The sequence below is a fragment of the Poecilia reticulata genome, linkage group LG11 (genome assembly GCF_000633615.1).
Source record: "Poecilia reticulata strain Guanapo linkage group LG11, Guppy_female_1.0+MT, whole genome shotgun sequence".
Taxonomy (NCBI): Eukaryota; Metazoa; Chordata; class Actinopteri; order Cyprinodontiformes; family Poeciliidae; genus Poecilia; species Poecilia reticulata.
Genome location: NC_024341.1, coordinates 6653186 through 6673065, shown reverse-complemented (window position 1 = coordinate 6673065; position 19880 = coordinate 6653186). Strand labels below are relative to the sequence as shown.

At 42.9% G+C, this 19880-nt stretch overlaps 1 protein-coding gene and 2 long non-coding RNA genes across 5 annotated transcripts in view; 1 reads left to right on the top strand and 2 right to left on the bottom strand.

Annotated features, from left to right (window-relative positions):
* The window catches only part of LOC103472097 (uncharacterized), a 1362-nt gene extending 832 nt beyond the window's left edge, over positions 1 to 530 (bottom strand). The window contains exon 1 of the long non-coding RNA XR_534806.1: positions 186 to 530. This is a non-coding gene — a long non-coding RNA (uncharacterized LOC103472097). The remainder of the gene's footprint in view (positions 1 to 185) is intronic.
* Positions 1 to 19880, top strand: part of trit1 (tRNA isopentenyltransferase 1) — a 38945-nt gene that overhangs the window by 4194 nt on the left and 14871 nt on the right. For 2 of the 3 annotated variants that reach the window (XM_008421482.2, XM_017307589.1), the window contains exons 2-6: positions 10881 to 11021; positions 12492 to 12590; positions 12825 to 12982; positions 15993 to 16129; positions 17222 to 17333. In XM_008421482.2, the coding sequence (XP_008419704.1) occupies positions 10881 to 11021; positions 12492 to 12590; positions 12825 to 12982; positions 15993 to 16129; positions 17222 to 17333 (647 nt within the window). The remainder of the gene's footprint in view (positions 1 to 10880; positions 11022 to 12491; positions 12591 to 12824; positions 12983 to 15992; positions 16130 to 17221; positions 17334 to 19880) is intronic. The other variant, XM_008421483.2, reaches the window with a different exon arrangement.
* The window catches only part of LOC103472099 (uncharacterized), a 26292-nt gene continuing 17086 nt past the window's right edge, over positions 10675 to 19880 (bottom strand). Inside the window, exons 2-4 of the long non-coding RNA XR_534807.2 lie at positions 15968 to 16110; positions 11467 to 11541; positions 10675 to 11387 (exon numbers count right to left, since the gene is read on the bottom strand). This is a non-coding gene — a long non-coding RNA (uncharacterized LOC103472099). The remainder of the gene's footprint in view (positions 11388 to 11466; positions 11542 to 15967; positions 16111 to 19880) is intronic.

Below are 19880 nucleotides of genomic sequence, written 5' to 3'. Positions count from 1 at the left end.
GGATTCTCAGAGTCTGTTGCTACAGCAACCCGAGGGCATGCGCACGAAAGAAAAGGTTGGAGCAAAGGCCTGAGATTGGGTCACATCTGAAGCGAGTCCAGTTCTTCACACCTGCGACTGTCCAGAGGTTGTTTCTACCAAGTGCAGCGTTCAACTAATCACATCTTCCATCGCAGTCCTCTTACCTCAGCAACAACACCCCCCCCTCAACTCTGCATGCATTGTCCTTTAAGCCCGTGTCCCTGTGGGGCGTACCTCCTCCTGTAGTCACCTGGTGATGGGCAAACTGGGTTACACTAATAACATCTCAGCCCAGAATATCTCTCCATGTTCGGTGGAGAAACAGTGGCCTAGTTACGGCGAGGCAGCCACAATCTTCACAATCCGCGGCCTTGTCGCGCTCCTCCTCTTGTTGGTGTGAGCGTCGGTGCCAGAAAGCGGGAGAGACACGCCGACACGGAGAGACGGCCTATGTGAGAATGGGTCTGTGTGTAGGTTCGAGCCGGACCGTGTTGTCTTTGGGATAGGAAACAGTCTGGTCTTGTTTGGGAGAAAGCAACATTATGCTGAGCTGGTGCACATTCAGCGCCGTGCTACGCCGGCCCAGCAACTGGTAGTGAATGGATACACTGTGGCCACTGGGAAGTGCCTATTGTCCCATGGAGAATTGGTTCCCACACTCCCTAACACTCCTATTGTATTACCGTCACCCCCTCCTGCCCCTGCCCCAATCCCTCAACCCACAGTTCATTGGACATGCAGGAGGGATATTATTCACTCATTAAATGAACATGCTATCTGTGGCACACACACACAAGTGTCTTGCTTGTACTGTTCTTGAATGAGGCACTGCCAAGTAGCGCAAGTCTGAGGTTCCCAAACTGGGATCCAAGGATCAGCAGGGGGTCCTTAGACTAAGAGTATGGATTAGGAATAACTGATTTTATCTTATTGGTTAGGTATTTTAAGGGCAAAATACACTGAAAATATGTCCCTGCTGTGTTGAGCTCTAAAGGGCTCAACACATGGGAGGCAGCGTCGCTCCCTAGTTATTGATTTCCTACAGGACTGTCACGATGAGGCAACAATCATTTACTGTCCTCCAACCAAGCGACCAGCGAAACTTGTGCATGTGAAAGTTTGAGCTCGTAGACGGGCATGTGACACAACACAAAAAGGGTGAAAAATGTTAGACTTTTGTCGGAGTCATCGGTATCATGTCCCAGTTACTGGGAGAATAGAAAATGTTTCAACCTTCTTGTGTCGCGTCACAAGCGTGCACATCTACGCGTACAAGCTCTAAATTTCACATGCACGAATTTCGTTGGTCGCTCTTCTGGAAAAGGACAGTGGTCGCCTCACTGTGCAAGTTATGTAGGAAATGAGTAAAGAGGGAGCAAAGTCGTCTCCCGTGTGTCCAGCCCTGTATGCTGTGATCCCCTCCTAATCTGTCCCTTTCAGAACTTAAATGTTTCCGGTGAAATATATCACACCAATAGACCTTCAAGGAGCAACATTGGTGGCTTTTTCTTGCCATCATTTGGCGAGAGGCGGGTTACACCATGGATGTCTCCGTAGTTCATCCCGGGACACACTGGATGATCCACACATCATCTCACTCCTAAATTAATTTCTAGAGATCACTTCATCTGATATTCTGATATTTGGACTATGGAAGAAAGCCAGAGGAATGTAGTGCATTTACTGTGCAAAAAAAAAAAAAAAAAAGTCTCCATCCAAGATAAAGAAGTGTATTTGTGTTCCCTATTTAATTGGTAAAATCAGTTTCATGAGATCCTGTGTTCTGAGATGAGACACTGATGTATCACAGCGTCGCTTGCAGGCAGCACTTTACAAGGTGTTGTTTGCGACGAGAAGTGGTTGACATGGAGGGTGACGGCGAAGAAGGAAGGCTGAGCGACTCATGTGAGCAGCGCTCAGACTGAAATATTTCATCCGTGCAGTTTGAAGTGCTCGTAATCATTTTACGAGCTGCAGGTTCTGCCGCAGTGCAATCTGTCAGCTGCTCCTTCGTTTTCCACAAGTCAGTGATGATGCTTTTAGTCGTTATGGCGCATCATCACATCATCAAGTGTCACATCGTTCTTTGCATGTGCGACACAAGACCTGCAAGGAGCAGTTTAGCTCCCATATGCATTCCAGGACATATTTAAGAAATTTAAACTGCTTGTAATACCCAGCACAGAAACGTGTTTGCTCAGAGTTTAGTCTTAGTGTATTTTTCATTGGACGTCAAACAAATTGCGTGGATGTACTTCTCGTAGCCATCTTCCGAATCAGTTTGAAGAAAATTAAGCGAAATTTAGAAAGTTTGTGGCGACTTTTGCAGCTTGTTTCCGCTTTGTCGTTTGTCATTGTCGTGCTGCACCATCCAGTTCTTGCTTCAGTTTTCTTCCTGTTTACAAATGGTCCACCAGTTTCCTCCAGGACGGTGGAATTCATGGTGGATTCAGTGTTGGAGAACTTTTCAGGTCCTCCTTCAGCAATGTGTTCCCAGTGCATAGGACTTCCACCTACATGCGTCACCGTTGGTAGGAGGTTATTTTCCAGGATGGCTCTATTTGGTCCTCTGTTCCGGTGTCCAAATAATTCACTGTCGATCTAAATCTGCCACAAATGTTATCTATCAATTCTGTCCTTCATGTCCTTCAAATTACTAATACAAAGGTACTTTAATACTTTTCCCTCTCTAGAACAATGTTTTGGAGGGGGATGATCAGCATTCTTGGAGTGAGAGAAGCTTGTATAAGTTTGGTGTTCCTCAGCATAAAGCTGTAGAAGTAAGCAATTATTAAAGAGGCTGTATCTGTTTAAAAAAAAAAAAAAAAAACGGTGTGGGTTAGCGTTTTGGAAACAACTTATTCAAATTGTATCCAGTCTGGATAAGGTGGGACTCGACGTTCTGAGCTGGTACCCAATAAACTGGAGGGACAGACCAAATGTCTCCAGAGATGAAAGCGATTCCTTTAGACGATCTCCACTGCAGCAGTGAGGGAATTTTTATTCCTCCTCGAGCTTTGTTTCCCTTTAATGTGTTACAACCACGACCACTGGAGCCTTTCCACCTCCCTGCGGCTGCGCTGGTTTGTGTTATTTGCTTGAAACCAGTTAACGCACAAGTGGGATTTGCACTTCCTTCTTTGTTTTTTCTTTTTTCTTTTCTTTTTCTCCTTCTGAACATTGCTTCAGATTGGCTTTGCAAGTGAATGGAAACCCGGCTATTGTCTCCGGCAGATAGATTGTTGCGCTGCAGGGAGTGAAAAGGAAGCTGGGACTTTTTTGCAAATGGGGGGGGGGGGCTGTTTGGATGGGGCAAGGAGATGAGGGGTGTTGGGGTCATAATGAGGGGCCATCTGATGCCCTGGTGGGCGGAGAGCGATTTTCACAGGTCATGCACATGCATGCGCCGTTACTTTGGTTTGCGTTGTGCTTGGAAGTGTTGGTGGCCGTTGACCTTTCGCTTTATGCACGCCTGAATGAAGGCACCGCCCGTTTGCTCTTCAGGACGGCATGAGCGGTGAGAGGGAGGCGGACTGGTCAGACTTATTCACTTTCTGCCGAATGGGACGGAAAGCAGCAGGGAAGCTGTCGAGTGTCGTCTTGGCACTTACAGTCCCGTAAAAGTGCAGCAAACGAGGCTCCTAAACGGCGGACACCTCGAGATAAGGTTAGCTTTCCGTCAGTTTCAGAACATGAGGTGGTTTCACCGTTCTGCCAAAACCATCAGCTTATCCTTGTGTGAAAGCCGTTGAATAACTGCAGCTATGTGTCACATATCCCTCTAATTTGCCCCACAGGCGTCCCTTCCTCCTCTGCTCCTTCTCCTTGTGCATGCTTATTTCTCTCTCTCCCCACGTTGCTGTCTCTCTGGCTGTCTGCTGTGGCTGTGACCTGTCTGGGCTTTGACGTATCTGTTTGCATCGCATCTGAGGCGACGCTGCCTCCCACATCCAGCATTTAAGACGAGCTGCTTTACGTCCTCCAAGCCGGCGTAGGACTGCGCCAGAAACGCCGGCTGACGAACCCAACGTGTTCAACGTGTTCGCGGGTCTGAGTGTGAATTACCGTCTGCGGGGCGTGGCGATTCTAGTCGGTACTCTAAGGCGGAAAAGGAGGATGGCAAGGTGAAGAATGAGGAGGAAGAGGAGGAAGGAATAAGAAGAAGGAAGAGAGGAGGGTGATGGGTATACGGCATGAATGATTTATTAGTCTGGCATTACTGGGCCATTCCCCACAGAGAGACGGAGCAAGAGGAAGATGGAGAGATAAATTGATGAAGGATGGGGCTTTGAAGGGAAAAAATAGAAACTGTATGAAGACAGAAAAAGAGGAAGACGGTGATTTATCTGTGAGTGTAACTCAGGAAGAGACTCAAAGAGAAGGTTGAAAACAAACTGCCTGGGGTCAAAGCGGGGAGGCATTCCACCATCCACAATCTGTACAAACCGAGTCAGAGCGACCGGCTGAGTCAAAGCAGAGAGGATGGAGGCTTTATCATGGCCAACTCATTATTCATCTAAGCTATGTATTGATGAAGTAATGTGTTTTGTCCTATACGTCATTTTCTACTTTTGCCATTTTTGGCCACTTCACACCGAATTTTCTATTTGACTAAAACTGCGTTTAATGCCCATATGTAAAGTACATCTTACCTGTCTGAAAAACTAAATCTCACGGGCAGTGGGGACAATATTGTGTGAAGGTAAAGAAAGAAAAAATGATGCATGTTAAATGCACAAGTCTTCAACAAATAACACAGCGCTAAAATCGCATGAGGCCATTGCCATTGTTTAGGGGAGGAAAGATGACGGCTTCAGGTGCTGAATCAGAGGTGCTGATTTTTACATTAATACACTTTTTTTTTTTTTTATAAGCCCGACTGCTCCAATATGTTGAGTTATGCACACAAACCATAATAACAAATAAGCTTCCTAAATAATTCTTGGTTAAAATGTATCCTTGTTATGAGTAACGTTTCCACCCGGCTAACAGTCAGATGGGCTCCAGTCCATTTCTTTTCTTGCCTTTGCCCTGTCTGTATCTTAGCTTTTGGCTGAATGAGCGCTTGTTCTCTGCACCCCGTTCATTTATCCTCCCTCTATTCTGTTTCTCTCTCTCTCTATTCTGCCTTGCCCCTTCCTCATTTATGTGGCAGAGGAACAGCTGTCTCGTGCGGGACGTAAGGTTGGCCAGTCCGCTGGGCTGCAGGCTCAAACACTGAGCTCATTGTCTCACACACACAGACACACTCCCGTTAAGCCACACGGTCACATCCATTCATTCATTTCACAGGATGACGGTAGGAAGAGAAACCCCTGCTCCCTCTTTCCCCCCCATTATCTGGGTTTTTATGAGATTAGGAATCAGAGACATTTAAGGTGACGAACTGAGACTCCGAAACATTTCCTGAGGGATTCTCTTTTCTGCTTCTTCGAAAGAGTCACGGGTTGTTTCGCTCCTTCGCTGCCTTGACGTAGCTTCCCAGTGCAGAGCCTTGGAAAAGCATTCGGAGCCTTTGAACTCAGTCACATTTTGTCCCACTTCAACCACAAATCAGATGACTAGGTCATGTTAGCACATCAATGTCAGGGTTTCCCCCAGTGTATTATAAGCCTGGTGAGCCACCAGTCTTTATTTGTGTCCCCACCAGGCTTAGCATTGCTTATTTATTTAACTTTTAACATTTTTCGACTCAAAAACATGACGGGCGGCTGGATGAATGACTGCCCTGCCACCCAAATGTCTTGTTCATTTATCTTGGATGTTTAAAATGTTTTCCATTTACAGCTTAAAATTTTTGTAAGTGTGTTTGCATTATTATTCTTCCATTGGCATTATATTGCGAATATAATCAAAGTGGTTTCAAAGCAACACCATTATCATTTATCACAATAACCTTTGGAACAATTTATCGCCCAGAAAAACTTTTCATGACAAATGTTCTTATGTGATGTTCAAAGCAGGGGCGGATCTAGAAAAATATTTATGGGGTGGCAAGAGGGGGGCAGGGATTTCTTCAGGGGTGGCAGCATATGCCAGTATGTGTGTGTGTATATATATGTATACATATATAATGTCTCATTCTCACGTTTAGCTTGCACAGACCTAACATTGGACTTAATTTACTTGATTTACTTGTTGCAAAATATTGTTTTTAACTTGCATTGTTTCAAAATGAGCTTCACGAAGCACTGAGGATTAAATATAATTTCTTATAGTATAGTTTTTTTATGTCTTTCATACTCCTGCTAATTGATATGTATTACTGGATTGGACAGCGCCTATTAGTCACTATGTGATTACAAATCTATAAACAATTTTGTTTTAGTTCTGTCAAGATGCAAGAAGGGGCAAATTTCTCTTATATTGGTCAATCGTTTTATTTTAAATATGCTGTAGGAGCCGTAGTTTGATGATTAGTTCAGTTTTTGTCACTTGTTTAACTTTTAGGAATTGCAGCGGCTGCAGTGCGCCACAATAAAGGCACAATAAAGCTGATAAACAGGTGAAGAACCAAACACCACTTTTATTCTGCCTTTTCTCGCTCTGTGTCGACTTTACCGTTCTGTTGCCATGGCAACCGACAGACAACAACTCAACGAGCAGATAGAGCAGAGATTACCGATCAGGGAAATCAACACCAAAAAACAAACATTTCCCACACAAAAAAGTAGCAAAAACACTAAAACAGAACATCCAGTCTGTTGCATTATGCTGTCAGGCTAAATGTCTATATTATGATTATTAATAAGTTTTCGCCTGAGCACAGCGGCGGTTGATTAGCTGATTTAAACAGCTGCTCTACTGATGACGTGGTGGGCGGGTTGACCTGTTTTAGTGCTAACGGAACCAAAACACACCGAACTGCGCAGCACATGCTAAGGTTGTCAAAGTCAGTAGCAGGCTAATAACAGTTAGGCTAGTATAACTGACCCACTGCTCACTTGTTCAATGTTTTCTTTAAGTTAAAACTTTTTCCTCACCTGTTAAATCTGAAGCCCTTATTATCTAATTCATGGGGTTGAATTAACCGCAAAATATTGCGTCCATTTTTCAGATTCTTTGCGTGATTGTGGTATTTTCTGACCACCCACAATGTTGACTCAATGGACAGCAATGGCGCATGTGTGGTGCAAGACAAGTCATGTAATGTCCAGTCCAGTAATTTATATCCATCCTATCAATGCTGCTGCCTCTGTCCTTCTCTCTCACTTCCCGCTACTCAGCAGTAGGTGTCAGGTTACATTGTGTTGCATTCAATGTTGTCGGAAAAAAGAGATTTGTGCGCTTAATGTCCGATTTCCCATAACTATTTATTTAATTCATAGTCGCCAGCTGGGGTGGCAACAGGGGTGGCGAGGCTCTCGTTTGGGGTGGCAAGTGCCACCCCAGTAGATCCGCCCCTGGTTCAAAGCTTGTTTTGATGAATTTTTTTCCCCTCTCTGACTTATTCGCACTGTTATCTTTGTTTTCTTCTGTGTTTTTTTTTTTTTTTTTAAAGAAACTCCTCTAAGGTCTCCACATGACAAATGTTCAATGGGTGTGAGAACTTTAGCTAAATTGTTCTGTTCTCTAAAAGGAAAAACTCCTGACGACATCTTGCAGATTATTCCAAAACCGCTTCGTGGATAATTTTTTTTCTTGTTCTTAGTCGTCGGACGGTGTGAAATATGAGCGCTGCCCGCTGGATGTAAATGATTAACTCGGCACCGATCGATTCTTTTCCTGTCCGTTTGTTAAAATGTGGATAACCGTATTCTGTGTCGTCGCTCCGGCTCAGCTGACGGCGAGGGGAAAATGATGAGCATAATTTCACATATTTACTTAGCAGGCTGCGAAGAAGTTATGCGCTTGTCTTAATTTATGAATTTGTGAAGGCATTTTCTTTTCGTCTCCTCCAGACGACGTGTAAACACCATTAGCTTTGCCGGCTCTCGTCTTTGATTTCTTTATGACTCTGAGCTCCAATGTCGCAGTAATTTGTAGCTCATTTCCACCGCCTCGACTTGAAGTCTTAATTTCTCTCTCATTTTCTCTCATTTGCTGCCCTCGCTCAGAGCTTCTTTTTTCTTTTCCCGCCTCTCCACGTTTTCCAGTTGAGTGAATCTTTTTGTACGTTGAACTTACATCACCTGCGTTTTCACTCGTCTTCTCCCATCTAGGAGGAATTAATGAGCGGATGCTTCTGCATCTATTTGATGTACATTAAAGCCATTAAGAACAGAGAACCTTCTGTCTGTCTCTCTTTTTCTTTCTTTTCTTTCTTTCCTTCTCACTTTCCTTCTTTTTTGTGCTTTCTTTCTTGCTTGCTCTCTTGTAGTCTTTCTTATTTTCTTTAATTCATTCTTGCACTATTGCCTGTTTTGTTGGAATTTATTTTTTGTTAAATTTGGAGTTCATTTGTCTAAAGTTTCTTTTATATTTGGTGCCGGTTACAGAAAATTGGCGCAACTATGTAGAAATTGTAGAAAGTTTTTATAGGACAAGTAAAATTTTCCATTTCTGCCTTTAGAATAAATGAGATAAATAATGTTATAAGAATTTGACACAATACTCGTTTTGATGGTTAAAAACAGTAAAAACTGAATTGCCAGTTGACTTTTAACTCTCTGTTTATGCAAATGTTTCTCACGATATCAAATTCTGTTTTTTAAATGCATATTTATTGAAAAATGTGTGGTGTTAATTAAAAAAATCTCTATTTTTCTTCAAAATGCAAAATCCCCAGATTTCGAATGCGATGTGCTGTTTAAACTTTACGTCCCCATGTGGGTTTCCATACAATATCATTCAGCCATAGATCATCCATTCATCTGCTCGTGGTTTTGTCATGCAGAGAAGTCGTGCATAATTTATCACCCTGGATTCCTTCGCCCTCCCCTGCTCCTTTCTTTTTGGCGTGCTGCAGAGCTGAGAAACATTTGGTCTAGTACATTACAGTACAGTACAGTACAACCCCCGGCCCCTTTTTATCACCAAGGATGTGATCAATAACCCTCACTGGTTCACCCAGGCCTGTTTCCTGGAGTGTGTCGTATTGTTGACCTGATATAGAGCATTTAGAGCAAACAAAACATGTTCAATTATCAAAATGTGGAGGAATTGCAACAAATCTCAACTTCAGGTTGTAACCAAACCGAGTTGAGTTTAATGGCTGAGCTTTAGCATTGTTAGCGGCTAACAGTTAGCCAGTTGTGGTGTGTCCAAAGTGTTTAATTTTTGTTGTGTATTGTCCTGTCAGTCACTTACCTCTGAACTTGGAAGCCAACTCATAGCGGTCTTGTAATGGACTTACAGTGGACTCATGTTTATGACTAGCGCTTCAGGGTTAGCGCAGCTAACTGTTTAGTTTGTTGTGCCTACAACTGGAAACGGACAAACCTATACGTTAAGGCAGCATAAAAAACTTCCTTTTTGTTTCTAAATGAGACTCGAAAGAAAAAATGTCCACCTTTAGCTCTATCAAAGTGTTTCAGAGGACAAAGTGCTGACCGCAGCTACGCTGCTCTTTGTGAGGCAGACGCCACTTAAACGAGAAATATTCTGGCTTTTTCAAATGGCTAAATCTCACGGGACCTCTTGTTGCACATCTGTATGTAATTGTTTCTGTTTGTATTTAGCTAGAAATAACGTTAATTAAATCCACTCAACTCTTTCTAAATCATAACTTAATAATTTAGCATAACATTGTTTGACCTTTCATTCAGCAGATAGTGTTTTTATAACACTCTGTTTTTCTCCTTTTGAACAATTTTATACAAAACCTATATTAAAAATAATATAATTTAAAAATATGATTAAAAAACATTCAACTGTACTTTTTGTTTTGTCATTACCCGCCAAACTGAATGTGCTGTGACCAAAATGACTTTCGTGTCCAGGTGATTGGTGTCTCCCACTTTTAAAACCCCCAGAGAAGGGGAACGTGAGCGCAGGACTTCCCAGCAGACGGTGTTCTGCATCTGTTCAAACTCCAGACACCGTGTGTGAAATGAAAATCCCAACTGGGCGCTGCTTGTCACCTAGCTATCACATTCCCTCAGATGGCTTCCTCACTCACCGATGGAAACTGGAGAGAGCATGTGGACCGTTGTTGCATGTTGACTGCAAGCCCAAAATTATGCGCACCCCGGGTATATTTAGACAGTAATTGATTATTGAAGAGGGTATGAGTTATTCTCAGCATGACATCTTTTGATACAATGTAAATAAAACGGATTATATTTTCAAATTTTGCCACGGATGCCTGTTGGAAATCTTATCGGAAACAAACTTCTTGGTTGGATGAAGCAATTTTGAAATCTAAACTTGCAAAAATGCACAAAGTAGCTGCATTTAATCATATGTAGTGATATTTATTGATGCACCTTTATTCAACAAACATTGGAGAAAATACTAAAACTAACGATCCCGATAATTCGGACTGTTTTTGGGGGTTGACAGGATAAACATCTTTAATAGGAATTTATCGTGACAATAATATATCAAAAGTGTTATAAAAAAAGCTTATCACGATAAATAACAATATGATAAATACTCACCTGTAAGTAGGAGCACCATGAGGAGCTTCTGCAAATCTGAGCTTTGCAGAAGCTCAGATTTGAACAAAACGGTGGAGAAAAATAGCAAAACGAACAATCCCGACAACACAGGGCAGTTTCAGGTTTTATTTTAAACATCATTAATTGGAATTTGTGATGACAACGATAAATCAAGAAATAATCCTGGTAAGAAATGTATCGCGATGAATGATAAACGATACGATCAATGCCCGACGCCGAACGTTGTCAAGAGGAACGGAACTGGAATCAGACCAACTACTCCGTATTTTAATATTTACTCATGTCTGACCCTTGCAGGTGTACAAGGGTCTGGACATCATCACAAATAAGGTGAGTGCCGAGGAGCGCGCCCAGTGCGCACACCACATGTTGGACTTCGTGGATCCGTTGGTGCGGACCTACACGGTGGTGGACTTCAGGAACAAAGCGCTGGAGCTCATATCCTACACTCTTCAAATTCAATAACCAAGAAACTGTTTGTTTTTTTTTTTTTTTCTTCCACCTGATTCCACGCCGCGCCATCGACCCGCCACACGGCAGATTATTTGGCGGGAAACTTGGCAGGTCTAACGTACTAATTGGCTCGAACGCAGCAGCTCTGTTGACGCCGTGTCCTGATTCTTGCCTCTTGCAGATGTTTTGCTGGAAGAACGCAAAGCAGGAGATCGCTAGAGTTGATATTTATAGCGGAGCGTGTCTGTGGTGTGTCTTGACAAACACGCACGCCAACAGGCGCCGGCTCTGGGCGGTCACGCCCCGCAGACGCCGGCCACATCACACAGATGTGCAGAGAGGAGGCGATAACTAGAAAGAGAGAGAGAGAGGTATTAATAGATCGGCGCACACACACATGCTTGTCTGCCGTTTTTTTATTCTTACGCACACACTTTGAAGGGATGCGGGAGCTCCAAGAATAGGATCGGTGCAGCAGGAACCTGCTGGTGGCGAAGAGGAAGAGCTGAATACAGATTAGGAGGAAAAGGAGAGAAACAGGGAGTCGGTGTGAGTTTAAGTTTAAGGACGCAGGATCTGATGTCGCATCATTTCCACCCACCACTAAACACGCCACTCGCAGAAACCCCTCCCCCCGTGGCTTCCCATCCTCTTGATTTCTGCTGCTTGTCAATAACCTTCCTCCGCTCTTCTTTGCAGAGAGGCAGGCCTGTAAGTGGACAACAGGCGAGTGATGATGCCTGATGGGCTTTTATCTGGTTTGAGGGGTTATTTGATTAGCCCACAGTAAGAGGCGGGGGAGGAGGAGGCTTAGGATGAAAGAAGATGCGACAGAGGAAATAAGGTGTGGCGCTTCTGTCTGTGACACCAAACAGCTCTCGTCCTCCAGTTTCTCTGCTGCTGCTCATTCGTTTGAATTGAAGTGAGTATTCAAAGTGAAGAATCAAGAGATGATAGTAAAACACAAACATCAATTATCTCTCTTTAACATCTTTAATAGGGATGCACCGACTCTATTCTAGCCGTTCATGGATGTTTAAAAAGTCTTTTCTAACAAGTCCGATTTTGGCCGATACCAATTTATTTGAAAGGTTGCCAAGTTATACCAACAAAGTTGCTAAGTTGGCAACAATCGGCTGATTATCGTTAGCTGCTCGCATTCAGATTTGTGCAGGTAGGGTAACGGGGCAGTGGCTGATTTTCAGACGTTTACAACAAAAGATAAAATTGGTTTCTTATGTAAGCATTAGCCAATCGCATCTCACATAAATATGAGGACATTAATTGTTGCACCCCTAAGCTAGTGGGTAGTTTTACCCAATAAGTTGCCAACACGCCCTTTAAGTTACTTCAGTAATTAAAATTTACACAAAGGGTGGAAATTTTTTATTTTTTTTCTCAACAAAACGCCACTCATTCTCAGAGGTTTCGACATCCTCCTTAACTCGCTCCAACGTCGGCGACATGCGCAGCAGAAACAAGCTGCCCATCGTTGTTGGAGGAACAAACTATTACATCGAGTCTCTGCTGTGGAAAGTCCTGCTGGACACGGGGGTGAGCGAGTTTATGCAATACTTATCATCCTCCTCGTTTCTCTTTATGTTAAGTCAAAGGTTTAGATTTGGTGATGGACGATGTAAAGTCTAGTTAGCTTATGTTTGGAATCATCGTTTTTTTTTTTTTTCTTATGCTAATGATGCCATACCTTGTGGATTTTGTACATTCGGCTAAATCTGAGCTAAAAAGTCTTGAATAATTGAAGATATGTGAAGCGAACGTGCCTCGCAGCAGGAGAATGAGGACTCGGGGGACGGAGCAGACGGAGGCCAAAGCAGGAAGATGGAGCTGGAGAAACTGGGTGGAGAGGAGCTGCATAAAAGGCTGGCTGAGGTGGATCCCAAAATGGCCTCCATGCTGCACCCAAATGACAAGCGCAAGATAGCCAGGTGAGGCAGCTGGTCATGTCATCAGCTCCATATGTCAAATGTTGTCTTTTGTTAACAGTGTGTGGTCATATTGTTGGTGCTTTGTTCCTTGGGTTGTTAAGTTGGCTTCGAGTTGGTTTTGGTTTGATCCGGAGTCGTATTCTGTTGAATATGGGAGTCACAGGGACCCAAAGTCGGAACGGAGCCAAAATAAATGGGACGTAATTCAAAGCTTTAACAAATCAGACTAAATCTTGCGAGACAATCCAACAGTTCTTCTCCATATTTCATGAAAATATTGGAGGAGCGAGAAAAATGGACCGGGATTTTTATTTTTTTTTTCTGGTCAGTACCAGTTTGTGGTTTTCTCTGAGGTCGGACCTGCTGGTTCCTTTTTTAACCAATTTTTATGTTTTTTAGTTATAAATTATTATACATAAGAGTAAATATGTGTTTAGCACTCTATAATTGAGGTTATTGTTTGGAATCCTAATTAAAAATAATGACAATCTTATTATCGCTATGTCTACGATGAAAGCATGTGTAAAAATTCAAAGTATTACGTTCCTGTATTTGGCCTGGATCAGTTCCCAACAAGGAAAAATTAGCAAATATCAATCCCATGCATCTTTTCAAAATGCCAAACTACAAATAAAAATAAACTAATACACTTTGGTTTACTCATATGGGCAAGAAACGGTTTGTTTGAAATGAATGTAGTAAGGGACGAAATGATGATTGCTAATACAGTTTCCTTAGCTAGTCTTTTATCATTTAGCAAAAGAAGCAAAATAGTGCTACTATGAGCAAAGCATAGTACATAATGTGACATATAATGGGTTGGGAATGTGTGAAAACATAGCCCATGATATGGTTGTTATTTATCTGTTCTTTTAGCAGCTGTGCTAGGTGCTAACTTAAGCTAGTTGGTTAGATGCTAACAACAGCGGACGTGTACAAAAGTGTTAGCTTAGTGCTATGTTCTTATTTTTCAATGTTATTCTGATATAAAAATTTCACAGTATGAAGTTTTCTTTAACTTAAATAGACATTAGAAACAAAGAGGTCCTTCTTTCCAAAACTATAGACTTGCTTAATTTTATTTTTTAGTGACTCTTAGAAAGAGGTGCAAGTCTATGTCTCCACTTACTTTCAACATTTTGCTGTTCGTAATGCCGCTGTAGCGGGTTAGCATACATTTTTAGCATTGTACAAGTAAAAACTAACTTAATTTGCATTGTGAAAGAAGTTAATCTTTTTAACCTGACAGTAATTGACAGTAAATTTTAATAGCATTTCTACTAGCCATGGTGTTATACATGAATCTTTGCCGCTGTTTTAGTCAGAGGTAAATCTAGTCGAATAGCTTCTTGTTTATTCAGAGACTGTTTTCCATTACGACGGAGTTAAACAATATCCTGTTTCGACTTGGTGTGCCGTGTCCTCAGCCCCAAACTCATAATCCATAACTTATAGCAAAAGCTGACAGATTGCTTTATTACATCTGGAAGCTACTTCTTTTTTCATTACAAAGCATAAAGTTGTTGCCGCTGAAAGCCATCGGCGCAACGGGGAAATAACAGGAATCATATACTTGCTAGAAGAAAAACAAAGTAGTTGGAAGTAATTCAGCTACAGAGTAAAAGGAGCTAATTAAACTCACATTTGCGAGTAATATCTTGTAGTTTGGTGGGATATTCTTAGGCGACACACATTTTTTTGAGGTAAAACAGCACAGTAATTAGAGCTGTTTTTCTGAATCGCCTAATACTGCAGATTCATGTTTGTAATTCATACAATTAGGTCTCTAACATAGCAGATATTCCCTTAACTTCATTCACAATATCCCCACCAGAGAAAGAGAAAGAGAGAGAGACAAAACGGGTTTTATTAATAAGGGGTTTTAGTCTGGAAATTGGTAAATATAGTGACAAAGTCAATAAGTTTTAATCAGTGACTATAGAGGGGCCCAATATGAAGGTCATAAGCAGAAACATGACCCTGAATGTACATTCAGATCTACTTTTTCCAGAGGAGTGACATCGTCAGCAAATGCGTTTTTTGTGTTTCAAAGGCAGCGACTTCTTTTTGTTTTCATCTTTTACAAAAAGTTAACTTGTCTTGTCAGGCAAGTTTTCTTTTTTTGTTTGTTTTTTTTTTTACATTTGCGGCTGAAACCAGATATTTAAACGCACTATATAGAATGAGAAGTAACAGTTTTATTGCTGCCTGTCGCACATTTTGGTAATTTTTAAAATTTCTCTTGGAATATTACAGACATTATTCACCATTTGAAAACAAAAATGCTTTTTTAAAAAAAAAAAGTACATTTATTTATACAGGTTATCCCATTAAGATCCAACTTCTCATGTCCAAGAGAAACCAGTTTGGATTAAACAAAACAGAAAAACCTGCACAAATCGTTTTCCCTTTGCTTCACACCAGGCTGCTCTTTGTTTTTTCATATCATAGCTTAAATTATACCATTTGTTCCCCGGACCAGCTCTGCTTCCCGTTAGGTTTTTTTCTCTGGGTTTAGCCTGAAGAGATTGGGCCCTCTCCTCCTGACAGCTGCGCGCCGGTTTCCTCTCGTGAGCGCAGCTTGACGGGTAGCAGCAGGAGCGGCGGTGTTTTATGTGAGCAGGTTAGGTTACCCTGTTCTTTATTCAGACTGGAGCTGACAGGCGTCATCTTTTCCTCCCAGCCTCGGTGTCCAGCCGGGCGTAACTAAAAAAGATGCGCTTTGCATTCAGATCCGTTTCTTTGTGGGATCTTATTTATCTCTTCACGCGTCCTTGGGGAGCGTTACCCAGCAGTCGTCGTCGTCAGCGTTCACAACAAGTTAACCCGCGTGATTAATTAGCGTCTCAGAAAAGGGAGCTGGAGGTTTTAATTTGCAGCGGATTTAGTGGATGAGTGGGCGGTTAACTCTGCTAATCTCGGTTTTACCCAGAGAGACTTTGGATGCGGGAAAAAGGAATCTGACTTCACAGAGTGAGAGCTTACCCTCTTTCCCTGCTTTTGTTCGCAGAAGTCTTCAGATTCACAACAACACGGGTGTTCCTCACAGCCGCTGGCTGGAGGAGCAGAGGCAGGGCGGTGACGGCCTCGGCGGGCCTCTGAGGTTCCCCGACCCCTGCATCTTCTGGCTGCACGCAGACATGGAGGGTGAGGACGGCAGAATCATCTTCTTCTATATCATTTCCATTCATTTTAAGCAGGTTTCATTCATTATAACTATATATACATATGTTTTAAATTCTGAATAAAAATCTTAAAAGTGTGGCGTTGCATTTTCTTTCACCCCTTTTTACTCTGTGTGAAGAGAAGAAAGCCATCGTTGAATCAGAGCTATAAGAAGTATGGAAAACAGCGATATGAAGCTAAACCTTTTGGCCAATGTGTAAAATGCTACGCAAGCTAACGCTACCTTAGCCTGAACATGTCAAACACCTGTTGGAAATGTGAGGTTGGCAGCATCATGCTGAGGTGGATGGAGATAAATTCAGAGCCATCCTGGAAGAAAATCTGTCACAAGATGCCAAAGACTTAAGACTGGGATGGAATTTCACTTTCCAGCAGGATCAGAACCCCAAAGAGCTCCAGTCGAATGTTTTAGCACACAGCAAGTTAATGTGCTAGAGCGGCCTAGTCAAAGTCTATATCTGAGAATCTGTGGCAAAATTAAGGAATTGATGTTCAGACATTCCACATCCAATCTGACTTGGTTTGAGCCATCCTGTCTTTTAGATACAAAGTATTTAATTAGTTTTAGGAATGCACTGATTGATAAATTGGGCCCGATTTCCGATATTTTGAGAGATTGGGGATCTGCCGGTATTTGCATGAGAAACTGATTTTATCCACTGATCTTATCGGCAACTGTCCGCTTTTGCTCAACCGTGAGAGAGGATTGATTAGCAAACTTACACAGCTAACAATAATCAACCACTCTTGCTTCCTTAGCTGACTTTATCGCAACTTCAACAAAATAATCGGCATCGATAGAGTTTCAGCTCTAATTAAAACAATAACTGGTTCTATGAAGTCTTCACTCGAGGGGGTCAAAGACAAATGCACACCACACTTTTCAGTTAACCATGAATACATTCCCCTGCTTGAAGAGTTTACTCTGACGCATAAAGTCCCAACAAGATGAATTTTGAGATTAGCAACATGTGGGATGAAAACCTGTGCAAGGCACCATATTTGTAGACGTAAGGACAAACAAACACGTATTGGATCCGGTTTGTCTTTTAGCTCTGGACCAGCGCTTGGACGCCCGTGTAGATGAGATGCTGGCTGCAGGCCTGTTGGACGAACTCCGGGATTTCCACCTCCGATACAACCGACAGAAAGTCCAGGACGACAGGTGAGGAGTTCATTAATGCAACTAAATTTTTCGTCTCCCATTTTGAGACTTAGTTGCTTGTTCCCTTCCTCAGTTATGCTCAAAATGAAGCCTAGAGATGTGGGTAAAGCTTATAATCCAGACGTTTTTAAGTTTCTTTAAAAGCGCTCCGCTCGCAGCCGAAGGAGACTCTGACGACATCAGGGAAAAACAATTTCTCCGACGTCTCGCCTCTCCTGCTGGAACCTTAAAAGGCTCTCTCTACATCGTCCCTCAGCACTCCCCCAAAACCTGTAAACACACTTTGAGAGGAAAGTTGCCAGTGTGTTGCTTTAGCACCCACTGGGAACGTTGCTTCTGTTTTACCTCAAACAGAAGCAACGTGTTTGAGATACGGGTTGGTTTGTGGCATTTCTTTGCTTCATAAACCAAAAACTCCTACCATCTTCAGACTTCCAGCGTCTGCTGAAGAACTGATTTACTGATGCTGCTAAGCGAGCGAGAGGAATCTGATGAGTACGGCTTTATTTCCCCATGCGCCCCATCTGATTCTGAGATTGCCGCTCTCGATTCCTCTGCGTAACCAGGGCGATGGGAGGGAAGTGAGCTCTGCCAAGCGACAGTCCGGTTATTTATCTCCCCCGTCGTAGTCTGACGGGCCACTCTTGCTGCGCGCTGTCGGCTCCCAGTGGCCTGCAGACCTATTTAGAGACGGCCCAGACGGCCGCGAGCCCCCGTTGACGAGTCCCTCCCTCTCTGTCAAGTTGCTACCTATCATGAAGATCTTTGATCGGAGTTTATTCCCTGAAGGAACGTGTTCCCTGATTGAAGATCCGATCTTCCCACAGATTTGGAGGCTGTGATGTTGTTTATTCAGGGGCGTCAGAGTAAAGAGGACGGCGTATCTTGTGTATGTTCTTCAAAGCAAGCAAGTGACCTTCGGAGTCGACTCGTAGGCAGCTCCCTCTGGTTGCTCCCAAGGCTGCCACTGCTGATCAGTTATCATCCGTGTGAGGCGTGACTAAACTATGAAAGGTCGCAAGACGCCGTCTGGATTCATCGGGATTGTCTCACTTTCTCGCCGGCTTTCCAGGGCCCTTCAGACGTTCGGAGCGGGGTTTGGTTTGGCGTCGATGACAGAACGCCTTCCTTTTTTCATTCTGATAATCCACATACCTGAGAAAGACGAGGCCTAGTGCAATCACTTGGCTTTCGTTGTCTCATGTAATTGAAGAGCCATTTTAATTTTCTACATTTCTTTTTTTTTGATAAGAGGACAGTAGTAACAGAAGAAGACTCCCGGTGATCGTCCTTGAATTCCAAAGCTGGAGGCACGATGGAAAACGTCTGGATTGACTTTCCCGCTCTCCAGAAATTGATCCAGGAAGGGTTATTTTTATTTCTAGCAGCGAGCTTTTCCTCTCCGTCTGGTACCCTTCCACCGGGACGTTTCCGAGTTCCGCTTTCTTTTTTTAAGAGTCGCGCACATTAGATTTACAAGTCCGATTTTGAATCTCCAGTTTTTGTAAGGAAGACATGTATGTTTTCCCTGGCCTTTCTGCCCTGAGCAGTCATTAATTATTTATATTAGGAGCAGAGGAGCCGTCAGACTGTGTGGGTGGAGTAGAGCGCCATGAAACAGGGTCACATTAAAGTTTATAAAAAACCTTGCTGCTAGATTAAATGATTAAATTTTTTTAGCCATCTCTTGCAACTTTTGTTAGCGATTAGCATGGCTAGCATAACTAAAACAACAGTCTCCGTGGTCATTTCCGAAAAAATGCAGACTCACAGCAGTATGAGGTTCAAAACTCAAAAGGATACAGAGAGCGACTTTGCTGCAACACATAAACTTTTCTGTTATCTGCTGAAAGTCTTGCTCTCTCTCGCTCTTTTGCAGCTTCAGTAAACCACAGGAATTACTGTCTTTCTTCAAGTAGATTCCAGATACTTCCACCACACTGATTCCTCTGTAGTAAAGCGGTGTTCTTGTGAGCCTGTTAGCGCTTAGCATCACGCAGTCATAGATCAGAAAACGTTACGATTTTGTTTGTTCTGTGTGAAGTTTGGTCACGCCCCGGCTTCAGTAATAACTTCATCTCCGTGATACACAAAGCAGTAGATTGTGTGGGAAATGATGTTACTGTGAGAGTCGGATGCCGAGGATGCTGCTGGTTTCTCTCTTCTGTGCCCCCCGTTCCCTCTTCATCCCATCCCACCTTCTGCTCCTCGTTATCCTTTGCCTTCCCAGCAGCAATCTGATCATCCCTTCACTTTCTGCCTCTCTCTCTCTCTCTCTCTCTCTCTCTCTCTCTTTCTCTCTCTCTCTCTCTCTCTCTCTCCTGCTGGTTGTTGTGACCAGACATCAAGGTCAAATTTCTCCCTCCTTCATTCCCTCTTTTCTCTTCCTCCCTACATTTCCTGTCCTCTGGAGCTTGTTCTCCAGTTTCTGCCTCTTCCCGTCTGGCCAGTTTTGTTTTTTCCTTCTTCTTCTTGTTCCTCTTCCGAGTGTGTGGATTTACGGATCAGGTATCTGAGACGCAACACTTTTTTTTTTTTTTTTTTTTT